Raw genomic sequence first — 15,661 nt, 5'->3', positions numbered from 1 at the left:
GCTATTTTCTGGTCTGTTATATTGTTATTTACCTAGAGTTACCTGGAGTTTTGTTTCTTTCACACATTTTTAACACACAAACCCTGCATTTTTAGGCTGTGTTCTTCTCTCAAATAAAAATACTCTATTCCACTGTGGTAATGTGGTATTGCAGAAAGTGTTCTACACACCTTCACTAAAATAATTTGGATAATTTCATCTCTGGAATTGCTTGTATTGCTTTGGAAACAATGCATACCTACTTATCTCTCTTACTTTTTTACATTGTTGGGTTTCCATGGAATGTGATAATAGATATATTAAAACACAAACTCCATTTAAAGATGTTTGACATTTGATGATTATACCAGACACATATTGATCCTTTTGGGCATTCATGTCAATGATAGCTTTTGGTACTATACATTCTTCAAATCCATTCTTGCAATACTTACAATTCCTTCTGATCTTATGCAAACCACTATGTAAACATGTAAAGCATCCAAGTTATTTCCGACTTTTAAACAAAGTAAAATATGCTGACGCACTGAACACACTGAAGAGCTGCTCACGTGTGTCTGCTTGCAAAACTTCTAACATTATAGATTATTGTACTTATATCATTTAAATGTCTGTATTATGCTGTTTTCTGATCTGTTATAATGCTGTCACCTCCTTAAAAACACACCCAGTTTTGAGCTTGAGAGATGTAGACAGACTTATAAACCAGGATTACTCAAATGTGTGAATGAAACAAAACACAACTCCAGGTTCGTTTTTGATGAGGTAACAGCATTATAACATGACTAAAAGCTCGCAAAGGGTTAATTTTATGTAATACAGGACCTTTTCAAAGACGCGCTATGTAAGTTATCTGGTGGAGGGTCCGCTACCTGGTTGTCTCCATCAAGATATTGCGTAATCTGGAATCTTCCACAGTATGGCTTTAAACGTTATGAGATGTTTCATTGCTTAGAAATACCATGCATTCTTGCTGTGAGCAGTTATTTATGTTTTGAGTTTTCTGTAGTGTGATTTTTAATATTAAGTGTATAAAATATAAAGTAGCTTGAATTATTTTTTGTACTCATTGTGGCTTTGTGGCAACACCTGCTCTTCCCTATTAAGATACGTGTGTTTAATGCCATATTGAGAAACATTCCAGACAAAACAATGAAATCCCCATCAAGACTAACAGGTGACTTCGATCATTGAAAACGTTATATAATGAGTTTAGTTTGTTTATTACCTGATTGACTTGCTCCTCCCTTTGATTTGTGATGTGTTTATTTCGCTTCCTCTTATCGTCTTCCAGTTTAAACAGGAAACGGTATGATTCACCTGAGGCTACCACTCCTACGGCTTCTCCTATTGCAGTTTGGCCTGTCTCATGCTTCCCATAGGGCCCTTGGTAAACAGAGGATGTAAATTTCATCTAGCTTTTGTAATAACACATTCATTCATAAAAAAGTCAGCACTTACAGTTTTGTTTTCAATGACTAATGGTGATTTCATATCCTGTGCATTTATGAGGCAATAAATTATCGGTAAAGTAAAAATAAATAGGCCACAACAGTGTTGGGAAGAAAATTAATAAACATAATGAAAATATTTATTCTGAGTACAAATTTTGAGTTGCTGTATTCTGGTACAGTTTGGTGGTATTCAGAATGTGGTTACTTTCCTAAATTAAAAGGAACACATGGTGGTACTTTGAACTGTGTGGTAATAGTGAAAAAAATAGAAAATATAGCTCTTACAGTGTGCTCATGTGTGATTTTTCATCTTTATTTAGACAAAAAATGAATGTATAACAACAAAAATGAAGTTATTTTTGATTTATATGACATGTTTTCTCACTATAATTTAAATGCAAATCGACGCTGATTGGCCCAAGTAACTGAATACGGTACAAATACATTTTAATTTGAGTATTCTGTAACTAAATACATTTTCAAACCACCAAATAAAGATGTGTGTATATTATAGTTGACTAATTTTGGTTTTTCAAATGACAAAATTTTGCAATCCTATCAAAAGATTCCCAAAACTGCAGTTCTTGTGGCTTAGTTCCTGGCCTGCACTGGTCAAAACCGTTCCAAAGAAGAAGCAGCGGTGAATCAGCAATGTTTGGTGAAGTATGAAGGGGGCAAAGGCTACTTCATGTGCGTTACACAACACAATAGGCCTGTCACAATAACATTTGAAGTATGATTTATTATTGCAGCAGAATATAGAGATATAAACTAACACAACAGCCCTAAAGCAGAATAATCTTGGTAAACCATTTCTGTTAAGTTGTGTTCATGCCCTTTGTAAATATAATAATTTCAGATAGTGAAAAGGGGCTGATATAACTCCAAATATCCAAACAGACATTTACAAACATCTACCAATCTTGAACTTTGCTTGTCGTTATTTGTTTGGCTCCGTAAATCTCCAATATTAATCTCATGTCTTAAAATCATTTCAGCGCACAACAGTTTTAAGGGTTGAATAATGGCACCACTTCTAAAGCCATTGTCAAAACACAATGTGAGATTAGAGGTTGAACTTTGTAGCAGTTTTTTATTTCCTGTAAATGATTTTAAAGTTGGTTTCTAGTTTGTCGAGGTAGATGGTAGTGTTGTCACGATGCAAAAATTTCAAACTTGATTTCGATACTAAGGAATGAACTCTATACTCAGTAGTGACTCTGATACCATGATGATAATAAAGAACACTTTTTATTTAGACAGTATAGTGTAATTTTTGACATTAAATCATTGCACTTTCATTTGCCTTTGCATGTATAATCCCACTGCCATCCAGGTGGGTTCCATAGTGGTCCATGAGCTATTACTAGTTTATTTGGTCTTATATTTGTTCAGGAAAACTTCATTTCTATCCCGTGAATGTGACTTTTTTAGTATCGATAGCTGCTCAAATGAGAATCTAGTTTTAATACTGTTTTCAGTTTTCATTATTGTCTGTTTTTTGATACTTTTAATAACCCTAGTAGATGATAGTAGATGTTTTGCCTTTGATTTAAGAACACTGTGCTCAGTTCATGTCCGTGTAAGCTGTTTGTGTGAACCTGACTTTCCAGTTGCAACTCTCTCCTCTTTTTGGCTCCAATCCTGCTCCCTAGTTTGATGTTGACAATTGCAACACATCTCACCACTTTCCACCTGCTCACGGCTGACATCAGTGTCATTCCTGTGTGATATTTGTTGAGATGAAGAAAACCAAATGAAATGGAATAGACTTTGCTGCGCAGCTCTTCTGGCCATAAACATAAGATCAAATGTCTAGTCCTGTTTCCTCGAGGGGTTATGCAATCATGCAGACGATCACACTAACTGATGTGTTGTGGGGAAAAGAGGGGCATGCTGGGAACTGTTTAGTTAGAACTATAAATAATAATTATTAATACACAAAGCAATGAAACAATATTGCCCAATCGATTGAGGCAAAATTTGAGACCTCGAGGTACAAGATATCATCAGAGAGTTAAATGAAAACAACTGGACTTAGTAATTAGCATTTTGATTCTTAACTTGGCAGATAGTTTCATCAGGGCCCTGGTTGGTAGTGAAACATTGGTTCCAAAATGTTAAGTATGTCCAGTTGTTTTCGTTTAACTCACTGATAATAAAATGTCACCCAATAATATCACAACAGCTATGCACATGCAAAGTAGTAAAAAGCCCACCTTTAAATGGTTTGTATTAATAATATTATATCACATTATTCATTTCAAGCAAGCTTTAAGTATTGAGTTGTATATGAATTCACTTTTGCAAAAAAAGTGGCAGTTATTTCAGGTATATTATTATTATTTTAATTGCCTTAGAATTCACAATAACACATTTTGAAGTATGTTATATATTGCAGAAGAAAATATAGATGATACACAATGAGATTTAAACTAATTGATGCCACTGACACAATAACTCCAAAAAAAATAATATAAAAAAAAATCCAGGATTACCTTTAGTAGTAGATTAGTTTGTATCTGTAATAATTCATAAACGTTATTTTTTCAACCCTCTACTGCTCAACTCTTACTGTAATACATAAAAATAACAAAAACATCCCCACTAGTACAAGGAAAAAGCCCACAGGATAAATATTGTCCCCCTAAAATGATTATTCCATTCAATCATCTGTTCCATCTGTACTGAACGATAAGTTGATGTAGTCATTATCGTCACAGGCCTACTCCTTTCTCCAATTATCCAGGCTTGGGACTGGCACAGGAAATTACAGTGGCTAGTATTATTTCAGAGTATATGGAGCATTTTCTAGAGCCTTGATTACTGAGGGCATGTTGCTCCTGTGATTTTAACAGCTTCCTCTCCATTACCTGATCTCTCTTCCACCTGCTCCTTCCTGTTCCCAAATCAATTAATTTAAAACTTGGAGCCTGTAAGCTATTATTATTCTGTTGCTGCTGCAGAGGCAAAAAGCCATAGAACGGTAATTGCTAAGACAGTGTTAATAAAAATCCCTTGCCAGGTTTTATCTAACTGGGCAAATGCATGTCGATTTTCAATTTGGTGACTAACATTCAGCCAAACCGCTTTAACCTTCAGAATTTTAAGCACAATGTTCCTTACCTTTATTGGAATACTGTAAGACATATTTTTAGTTTAGACATTTATCCATTTCCAGATGAAGAATCGGTTCATCATAATTTATTGCTTGTTTATTTTGTTACAGATTAGAAGTAGTTGTAGAGGTTTGGTGTGTATAGTAACATTTGAGAAGATTGAAAAATGCAATGAAGGTTTTAGATTAAAGGTACACTGTTTAACGTTTCTGTTGGGGGACCATCACTGTCTTATTTCTATGGATATGTCATTGCTCTGCTTCAGATGTTCCACAATATGACATTAAACAGATCTAAATTGCATTTATTCAATTACAGGTGGTTTTATTGCTCAAAAATACCTAGAAAACCAACCAAAACTACCAAAACTTGGCAAAAAGAAAGTGGCAGACCCTCCACCAAAAAGTTACATAGTGCACCTTTAACCTATCTTTTATTCCATGCTTTTGAAGGATCTTAAAGTAGGTTAATCAAAGTTCCTGCCCCCCGTGCGTGTTTCTGTGATGGAGCTTGCTGAGTGGCTTCTCTGATTGCTCACCTGATTTAAACAGTGCCATATTTCACGCTGAGATGAAAACAACAGCCCTCATTTGAAAGTCTATTCAAGTCCTAACACATGTAACATATTTCTGATTTTTCCATGGACTGTCTGGGCGGTGAATGACTCAGCTAAGTCTGTGTCACATTAAGACGAGTTTATATAAGAAGTTAAAAATGACCTTGTGTAGAGGCCGTAGCTGAATACACAAAGTGGCCACACACTACTTTTCACTCCTCTCATTGGAATGGACAATAAAACACACTATTTCTGGGTCAGAATCTTGGGTAACTATTTATTTTAGCTTAGCATCTAAGTAGCTGCTTATTTATATAGTTGTAAGTGGTAATTAGGTTAGTAAGAGTAATGTTTTGGTAAAGGTTAAATTGTACAATATCAACAAATTCCATATTACTTACTGCTTAATATTATGATGTTAAAGGTTGTGTAACTTCTCTGGTGGATCTTCTCTTCATGGACATGTTATTGCTTTGTCTGGAATGTTTCACAGTATGGTATTAAACCGTTCTATCTTCATGCAGACCAAACCAGGCCAAGTTACAGATCAGATCTGTGGAGAGGCAATAGGTCATAATGTTTTTCTAGTTATTTTTGAGCAATAAAATCACCTATATTGAAAAAATGTAAGGTAGAGTTGTTTTAATGTCATATTGTGGGACATTCCAGTGGAAGCAATGGCATATCCATAGAAATAAGCAGGTAATGGACCTCCAACCAAAGTTAGATAGTGTACCTTCAAGACACTTTTGTACATTAATTATGATCTTAAAGGGACAGTTCGGAATTTTGGACATAGGACCTCATTTCCTAGTGAGCCAGAGTGTTGGAGACGTGTGGAGACCCTTTTTTAAATATTCCATCCAGTCCTTGTATTTGCAGAGGTCGCTGGTGCTAGGCTAGTGCATGTCAATGGCCTTAGTTAGCCTGTCACTAAAAAGAGTCTTTCCCACTCCACAAAACACCTGAAGCAAGACTGGTTTTACTTCTAAAATTATTCTATCGACACAGACATTCACATCAACAGTCTGGTGCAATAATAGATGTGCTTCAGGTGCTTTGTGGAGTGGGTAAGGCCGTTTTTAGTGGCAGGATAACTATGGCCATTGGCATGCACTAGCCTAGCACCAGCGACCTCTGCAAATACAAGGACTGGATGGAATATTTTAAAAAAGTGCCTCCACACATCTCCAACACTCTGGCTCCCTAGGAAATGAGGTCCTATGTACACAATTCCGAACTGTCCCTTTAATAGTTGTCTTTTTTTTTTGGTAGCAAGGGCGCGATGTCTAATTAGCGGCAGAATAAAATTATGCAGAACAAGACTAGAACAGAGTAGAATAAACAACAAATTAACATCAAATTAACCTGCTTACAAACATGCAAATTTGCAGCTAGTTAGATGTTAATAAATGTACCCTAAAATAAAATGTTACAGTATTCTGAGTTCCTCACAGTTCTAAGTTAAGATGTAATTTAAGTTATCTGCTTCTTGCATTTTTTTCCTAATCCAAAAGTGCACTGTTATGTCATGTCACAGGAATGCTATCCTTTCTACACGGATTCGTTGGGGATTATACACATTTTTTTCAGTAGGTGTAAAGTAATGAAATGCTTTTATTAGTAGGCAGTAGGGAATCAGATGATAATCAATAATAAAACTATTACCAAAAGTAGAAAACTTCTGTTGTCTAAAGAAAGAGTTTTTTTTTTTATGTTATTGTTGTATCAGAATCAATATCGAGTTTATTCCTTAGTATTGCTAAGGAAGTAGGCAGATAGTGTATTCCATCAATAGAATTATGTAAGTAAGTTGTAATAATAATAATAGGTTAGTGGTGCTATTACTTAGTCAAAGTACTTCATCCACAGCACTATTTAATTACTGTACCGTAGTGAACTATAATCTTTACGACTCCTGTGCTGGAGCTCGTTGTGTTGCGTCATCACAGAGTCATTTGGCAGCTACAGAAATGAAAGTTATGAGTGACAGCCAAATGAACTCATTTTTTATGGTCTGATGGAGTTTTTCCACTGCGCTGCTATAAATCTTTGTACCCCTGTCGATGTTTATTGTTTATTCTCCCATCTGAGTGTCATTACAATAGTGTGAGCAATGGTTCATAAATCCAGATGACACTCAAGGCAAGTCGTTCCCAAATCTGAAGAAATTGCATCAGTAACTACATCTGAAGCAAAACCCAAATCAATACAGAAGTCTGTGCACTCCTGGTTAAATTAGAAATAAGAAACCATAGGAAAAAGGGCTTCTCTTATTAAAGGTTTTGTATTATGTAAAATTAATATTAAGCTATGTCAGAATGTTGTTACCTCATCAAAAACATACCTGGAGTTGTGGTTTGTTTTGTTTGCACTTGTTTGATTAACCCTTTATTATTAGTCTGCCTACATCTCCAAAGCTTAACGTGCTCTTCTCCACTTTGTGATGTCATGTAGTGGTAGTTTTCAAGAAGCAGCTACATTTTTACCTTTAGTTCAGTAGAGATTCCAGGGCTGAAATCGTGCAAATGAGTCTAGTGAAGGTGTATGGTGTTTTTAAAAACATGGAGTGGAGTGTTGAAAGAAGAACTCAGGGTAAATATGCAGGGTTTCTGTGTTAAATGTGTGTGAATGAAGCAAAACACAACTCTAGGTATGTTTGTGACGAGGAAACAACATTATGGCAAAATATGGGCCCTTTAAATGCTCTTCACAGATATAAAGAGTTCATGAATTAGTCCAAGTCTGTTATGTTGAAATTCTTTTTTGGCGTAAACATGTTGGTGTAATCCTGAGTCTAAAGTGAACTATAAAATGCTGTTCTTATCTCTTCCTTAGTGTCCTCTACGAAGGCAAAGAGCGGCTGATCCAGGGCTGTGAGGTGATCCAGGCCACACCGTACGGACGCTGCGCAAACGTCAACAACAGCTCGGCCACGTCACAGCGGATCTTCATCACCTTTCGCCGCGCTCCCCCTGTCCAGCCCCAAAACTCCCTCGCCGTCACTGACATCTGCATCATCGTCACCAGCAAAGGGGAGACTCCGCCCCACACCTTCTGCAAAGTGGACAAGAACCTCAACTGTGGCATGGTCAGTGGTTAAGACTCATTTGCATCAATATTTAATCAAAAGAGAAAGAACATGGTGTCTTATGTAAAATGTGGTTTTCCAGTGGGGCTCCAATGTGTTCCTTTGTTACAAGAAGTCTGTGTCCTCGGCCAATTCAATCAGTTTTAAAGCTGGTAAGTACAAAAATAATTCTCAAAATGTCAAAAAAATAATTAGAATCTGGTACAAATCAATACTGCAACTAATATCAAAACCTAGATACTGAGCAAGTATAAAGACTGCCAAAAAAAATCACATCATCAAAATAGAATTTGAGCTTTCCTGAACAGTTTTAGTAAGCATTTCAGCTTTATCAGACCTTATAAGACCTCATGGTTAGGTTAGGTTAGGTTGCTTTATTCGTACCCATAGGTAAATTTGTTTTGCAGATTTGAGAGGCAGTTCCCACATTTCACATTTCACTCATCCACATCATCATCAATAAAAACGTATAAAACCTTAATTACAAAATAAAGTGTTACAGTGCTCCTGTGCAGAATGGTTTGTTCCATCAACAATTTGTTAAATTCATTCATCACGCTTGACAAAAATCAAAATAAATATAAAGTATATAAAAAACCACACAATTTTTCCAAGACAGATGTACTAAAAGTGATAGATAAATAGATAACAATTTATTCATAAGTATGATAGTGGCTGGAATGAAGCTCCTTTTAAAATGATTCGTTCTAGATCTTGGGGTTATAAGCCTCATGGTTACATAAAGACTGTACTATTACTAGCTTTATGTTGAAAATTACATTCTAGTTCTAAAGAAGTAGCATTTCTTTTAATCTTCATTGTGGCATAGTAATCGAAATCAAATCTTAAATATTGTTATTATGACCACGCTAGTCACTGTATTATACCCATAACAGATACACATTAAAAAGGTGCGCCTTTGTTTTAACAAAGGTGCACCTTTGTCAAAACAAAACCATCCATTAAGTCAGATGGATATCTCATTGCAGATTAATAAATCAACTGACACATAATTTTTTGTCTATATTTATTTATTTTTGCACAGTCCGTTTGTAATATTTCAAATCTTTATCAATGATCGTACAACAGATAGTCGTTTCTCATTAAAATTGACATTTATGAGGTCTGCCAGAGCATTTCCCCAGTCGCTTGGCCTTTGAAACCTGTCCTTGTGTAACACGCTCTCCATCAGATTCATATAAACATGTACACAAACTCCCACCTCTAGCCTTTCCCCGGGTTTATCTCAACACTGCGCTCTTTCCTGCAAAGCAACCGTTTATTCATGTGAGGCTATGGGCCCTTCCTGTCACGCCTCTTATCCATGCTTGTACAGACTTGTGTGCGTACGGAAACAATTTAGGACTTTGTTAGCCAAAATTGAATGACTAAGTTGCTTTATTTTCCTAAAAGTTATTGGTATCAAAGATTGTACTTGGATCAAAGAAGATATTGTGTTACAGTGAAAAGGGGCTTAGTTTCATATAATATTTGATGATTTTTAGTTGGTAATATGAACGTTTAGTAACTACTGGAACTTTGTTAGTCAGAATTGAATGAATAAGTTGCTTTATTTTCCAAAAATTTATGGGTATCAAACATTGTACATGGATTAAAGAAGATATTGTGTTGCACTGAAAAGAGGCTTGGTTAGATATAACATTTGATGATTTTTTGTTGGTAATATGAACGTTAGTAACTACGCAGAGTTGTCCAAATTTGAAACCCACATACTGATAAATACTTCAACTTGTATTGAACTACACATAATTTGATCTAGCACATACTTGGAAAATAAAAGAAACATTAACAGGACAAATTTTTAATCTTCTTGGATTTCCTTCATTTCAAAATCAAGTTTAAATAGGCTTGGACAACAACACTATTAATAGTAGTAATAGCTATTGATTACATTGTTAAGGTCAAAGCATATTTGAAATGGTTCTATTCCATGCTGAGGTATTGATAGTGCATTTATAATTTCACTTATGAGTTTAAAGGTGGACTATGTAACTTTTATGGTAGAAGGTCTGCCATATGTCCATTATTACTTTGCCAAGAAAGTTCCACAATATGGAAATTCATCTTACCCATCTTATATTTATTTGTACATTTATAGTATATTATAGTATGTCTATTACTGTTGGGGTTGCCTATCCACAGATCTGAGCTGTAACTTGGCCAATTTGCCTTCATGGAGATAGAAAAGTTGAATCTCACAGTGTTTAACATTCCAATACAGGCAAAGCAATAACATCTTAATTAAGACAAGCAGGTGATGGACCCTTCATTGAGAAGGTTACATAGTTTTACATTTTTCATTTACCACTGAACCAAATCTAAATCTGTGGGGTTTTGTTATTCTCGTTTTTAATTGTTGCATGTATAGCCTCCCTTACAAATCATAAAACGGTCTATCTTTTGGTTTGAAGGTCTGATCTTCCGATACCCTGAAGAGGACTACGAATCGTTCCCTTTGTCAGAGTCAGTTCCTCTCTTTTGTTTGCCGATGGGCGCCAAGATTGAGTGTTGGGCTCCAAACACTCGGGACCCTCTCCCAGTGTTCTCTACTTTTGTTTTAACCAATTCCTCCGGTGAAAAGGTGAGTTTACCCGTTTAAGTGACAATTTTTACTTTAAAATGTAACTCACCAACAATGAACCCTTTTTAGTCCAACCCAAAATGACACACGTGAGGAAAAAATCTCACAAGATCATTTTTCTCGAGATCTTGTGGTGCGAGATCAGGTCCCATCCATTTTTAATTGTTACAAATTAATCATAGCAGGACACAACAGAATTTATGCTGTTAAAAAATTATAATGCAGTTTATGAAAGAACACAATGCCAATTTTATTTTTGAAAATATATCCCCTTATTATTCCAGCTGATTATTTTCTGTAACTAAAATTACACCCTAATTAAAACTGAAGCTGTTTTTGAACCCTTGAATATGGACAAATGGCCAGGCTCTTTGTGGAGCTGACATTTTAATTTACTCTATTTGGACATTACAACAGCTGTGCACAGAATAAAATCATATTTCAGCTCTCACAGAGATATCAATACCATCTACCTGTGAGGCCTAAATCATCGTTTATACTTATATGGGGGTAAATATAAGGATGTCAAAGCTGAAGCCAGTAAAATAGGTTTAAGTACTTCAGGTTAAATGTAAATTAAAGACCTATAACATTTTTAGTTGTCACGTTTAGGCGTTGAAATGTATAATATCTTTTGTGATTTGGATTATTAGTGTACTTGATGTTTACAATCCTTAATATTTACAGAGGGATTTTACTTCTATAGGGTATTAATTGCTAATACTTAATATATTTATCACATTGCCTTTTATTGTTTTGAGAATTCACAGAAAACATGCTTTTTAACTTTTCACATTCCTTTTCGAGGCTCTGAGTCCACCTTTGCTCTCCAATGTAACGTGGCAAAAAGCTCCAAAAAGTCGATTTTACTCCCTCTTTAAGAAGGTCATACTAGCCCCAGTAGCTCCCGTCTGTTTAAGTTTTCATTCATGTATAAATATTGATGACGTGCTGCATTCTTAGGTGTATGGAGCTGCGATTCAGTTCTATGAGCCATACCCAGTGGATTTGTTGAGTGAAAAGCAGAAGATCCAGCTGGGCCTCCTCACCACAGTGGAGAAGAAGATGATCCCAAACCGAGCGGTCAACACCAACAAGTGCATCTGCCTTCTCTCCCGGTGGCCCTTCTTCAAATCCTTTCGCAAGTTCCTTTTGTTCCTGTACAAGCTGTCCTTCTCTGGCCCTCACCCTCTGCCCATAGAAAAGTGAGTGGATTTTAGATTCAGACGTTCTTGACATTTTGACCATCTGCTTCTTTGGATCACATTGATTGGAAAGATACTGACAGTTATAAACCAGCAGCACTGCACCAGAGGAACTATTTTGAAGATTAAACATTTAATCGTTGCAATTATCAAATTAAAGGCTGTAATAAAAAAAAATTGGCACTAGCTAACCCTGAAAAACTCTACCCTGTAATACATGATTTATTCTTTCTCTTCCAAAGGCACATTTCTCACTTCATGCACAATGTGTCCTTCCCTTCACCTCAGAGACCACGGATTTTGGTTCAGGTAATTTATTTATATATATTTTTCTAATTGCAAATGACTATCAAAATGTAATCTGTTTAAAACTAACCTGTTTTGCCCTGTGTTTTTATTGTCTATAGTTATCTGCACACGACACGTTGATCCTTTCCCAGCCAGTGTCTACTCCTTTACCACTGAGGTATTTTTTTGGAATTGTAATGAATAGTTATATTACTTTAATGTATAACCAAGAAAACACAGAAAGAATACCAGTATACTGTTGACCAAAATGTTTGGGGTTACAACTGCTTTAAAACATGTTATATGTTTTTTAGATTTTAGTGCTGACATGGGGCCATTACAATAACACAGCAATATTTTATACTGTGATAAACAATATTGAGAGTATTGTAGACCGCTTCACTTCATGGCAGTGATACTGTTAACCTATTACATGAAAAGGTCAAATGTAATTGTAGCTGTAATGAATATATATTTTTTATTACCGGTAATAAATTATAGGACAGAAATTGCTTTTTATTATCAATAAGTTATAGATATTTTCATTATTTGACTGTTCATAAGAGATCAGTTTACAATGGAAAGGGTCCATGCAATGGCCTAAATAAACATTCAGTCAAAAATACATATTCATCTTTTTCACTATGTTGTATATATGTAGTCAGTATAGTAATTAATGTGACTGTTGGCTAATCCTAGCTATTTTGTGACTGTAATTTTATGTTAGAGAGACTTATTTAATAGCACAAATCAGCTCACATGTTGTAGTTCCAGATAAATCAGTTTAAAGTCTAATAAAGCCTCAGACAGAGCAGAGCCTACAGTTAGCATCACCCTTATATTTTGTTTTGTTTTTTTCCCAGTGGAGCAGACTATGGCACTCTGCTGATTAATCTTGGGGCTGAAAACTGTGCCACGCTGTTGCACTTTATTTTACTGGAGAATAAGATCCTTCTGCACTCTCTGCGTCCGGACGTGCTCACCGGCGTCGCGGAGGCTGTGGTTGCTGTAAGTAGTCTGCACACAACACATTTACATGGCTATTTAGACGTGCTTATCCTATTAATAGTGAGGCTATAGGGGCATTCCAGGTACACTGTATAAATATAAGGACATTGTGATTGGCCAGTGGAAATGGGGTCAATTATTGTAATAGTTAGTGTATAATGATTGTTCTGTGGCTATTTTAATGTACATCCAGAACTATTTTGAATAAAGGAGTAGGTACCATTGTGAGATGGAGTTTAAAGGTGCTTTATGTAACTTTGTGGTACAAGTCTAGCACATGTTTGTATTTACCACAGTACGGCATTACACTTGCTTATTGTGTAATTATAGATGTTTTGATTTTCTTACAATACAATGATATCTTGAAAAACGGGGTCCATCTCTTCACAAATCTGACCTGTAAATTGGCTAGGTGCTTGTATCCATGGAAATAGAGCAGACATGTCAAACTCAGGCTTGGGGGCCAAATTTGGCCTGCGATATAATTATATTTGGGCCGCGAGATCATATCAAACATGTATTAGAGCTGACGTGCCAGATACAGATAGGCTATATTTGTTATTATGCTTCTTTTGGATTCAATGCTTGAGCAAAAATATTATTAAACATTTATTTTAATAAGAAAGGGTTTAATATTACATATCTCGAAAGAAGAGAAAACATGGAGATATTGTTGAAATTTTTCAATAAATATTTAGTCTGGCCCATGACTTAGTCCCAGTTTTTAATTTCGGCCCTCTGTGAATTTAAGTTTGACACCCCTGAAATAGAGAGAGATACTGTGCAAAAAAGTTCTAGGTAAACCAACAGCTCCATGATGACAGACCCTCCTCCCAGAAAGTTACACAGTGCACCTTTAAGGGGAATTGACATTAGGGGCCTTTAATGGTTTTAGTCCATGTTTGAGCTCTGCAAGTTTAACATTGCAAGTGTGTCAGTGCCTTGGTTTATGCTTCATAGTTGGTTACTATTGGTTACTAAAATGGTTTAATTTCTTTGCTTTTTTTTTTTTTTTTTTTACAACCATTTTTATTGGCCTTGTGACATTGATGGTAGTACTAAATCACTACTGCTATGTAATGTTTGTTTGTGTACTGTTATTTAAGTTTTATAAGTTAGTAGAGAGTTTGCTCTTATTGTATGTGACCACAATATTTAACCTTTTCAATCCTATGTAATACTACCTCTTAAAAACAACAACATAAAAGCGACATAAGCTGTAATTTATTTAATCACATATCTGTCTCCAAAACACAACTGTGAGATCAAAATTACAGGTATCAATGTGAAACTGAAAAGAGCTGCTTTGCGTTGTTTATTTGGCTTATCTAAACTTCAACTTCGAGTTTGTTGAGATTTACCGGTAGCTATTGGTTGTGCCATTCAAAACACTGTGTACTCTGAAAGACATAGCATTTCACAATACCTCAAAATTCCCCCAAAAGCCATGGACAGTCTCATAGTTAACAGAGACAATAAGCTAAATTAATTCAATCTTGCATTTTTGTATAATTTTGAAGTGGAATTTTGCCTTTGTTCTAATATGATTCTTTTAAATGTTTTTGCAGATGCTATTTCCGTTTCAGTGGCAGTGTCCCTACATCCCCCTTTGTCCACTCTCTCTTGCTGGTGTTCTCAATGCTCCATTACCTTTTATCGTGGGTGTGGATTCTCGCTATTTTGACCTTTATGATCCCCCGCCTGATGTCGTCTGCGTGGACCTAGACACCAATACCATTTACCTGTGAGACTGAAATCATTGTTTATACTTCACATAAATCAAACAAAGGTTAAAGAACATGATATTCTAGGGATTTTGGTCGTCTTGGTAAATTACTGTTTCACTCCACTGCAGATCTGATGAGAAGAGACACAGCAACTGGAAAAATCTCCCTAAAAAGCCCAGCAAGAGTCTGGTGAACTCTCTGAGCAACTTGCACCACCAGCTGGCCACAGGTGGGAACAACACCAAATGCCATAATAAAAAAGGAAAACTGAATAATGTTATATAATCATTTTATCACACGGAAATATTAATAGCTTGGAATAAGAATGTTAAGATATTGCAAACTAAAGTAAGAATGTTGTGTCATCGCAAGGTAACTCAAAAGCAAAACCCTTTTTTCTTGAAATAATAGGTCATAAATACATTAGATCATATTCATAATACAGTTAATGCTGAATTTTGGTTTATTATAAGATTGGTCTGAATTAAGTTTTAGATCCACCCTTCACAAAGTAGTAGTAGTAGTAGTTAGTAGTAGTAGTTGTAGTAGGAGCAGTAGTAGGAACAGTAGTAGGAACAGTAGTAGGAGCAGTAGTAGGAGCAGTAGTAGGA

The 15,661-nt window shown here is 35.6% G+C and overlaps 1 protein-coding gene across 1 annotated transcript in view; it reads left to right on the top strand.

Moving 5' to 3' along the window:
• The window catches only part of dennd4c (DENN/MADD domain containing 4C), a 36,024-nt gene that overhangs the window by 17,759 nt on the left and 2,604 nt on the right, over nucleotides 1-15,661 (top strand). Inside the window, exons 4-12 of the mRNA XM_055156826.1 lie at nucleotides 7,968-8,220; nucleotides 8,303-8,372; nucleotides 10,653-10,822; nucleotides 11,786-12,027; nucleotides 12,270-12,336; nucleotides 12,435-12,493; nucleotides 13,179-13,323; nucleotides 14,892-15,067; nucleotides 15,179-15,279. Of these exons, the coding sequence (XP_055012801.1) occupies nucleotides 7,968-8,220; nucleotides 8,303-8,372; nucleotides 10,653-10,822; nucleotides 11,786-12,027; nucleotides 12,270-12,336; nucleotides 12,435-12,493; nucleotides 13,179-13,323; nucleotides 14,892-15,067; nucleotides 15,179-15,279 (1,283 nt within the window). The remainder of the gene's footprint in view (nucleotides 1-7,967; nucleotides 8,221-8,302; nucleotides 8,373-10,652; nucleotides 10,823-11,785; nucleotides 12,028-12,269; nucleotides 12,337-12,434; nucleotides 12,494-13,178; nucleotides 13,324-14,891; nucleotides 15,068-15,178; nucleotides 15,280-15,661) is intronic.

The sequence above is a fragment of the Boleophthalmus pectinirostris genome, unplaced genomic scaffold, assembly GCF_026225935.1.
Source record: "Boleophthalmus pectinirostris isolate CB_2022bp ecotype Guang Dong unplaced genomic scaffold, ASM2622593v1 HiC_scaffold_20, whole genome shotgun sequence".
NCBI classification, from domain to species: Eukaryota; Metazoa; Chordata; class Actinopteri; order Gobiiformes; family Gobiidae; genus Boleophthalmus; species Boleophthalmus pectinirostris.
This window is presented reverse-complemented; position numbering and strand designations above follow the sequence as displayed.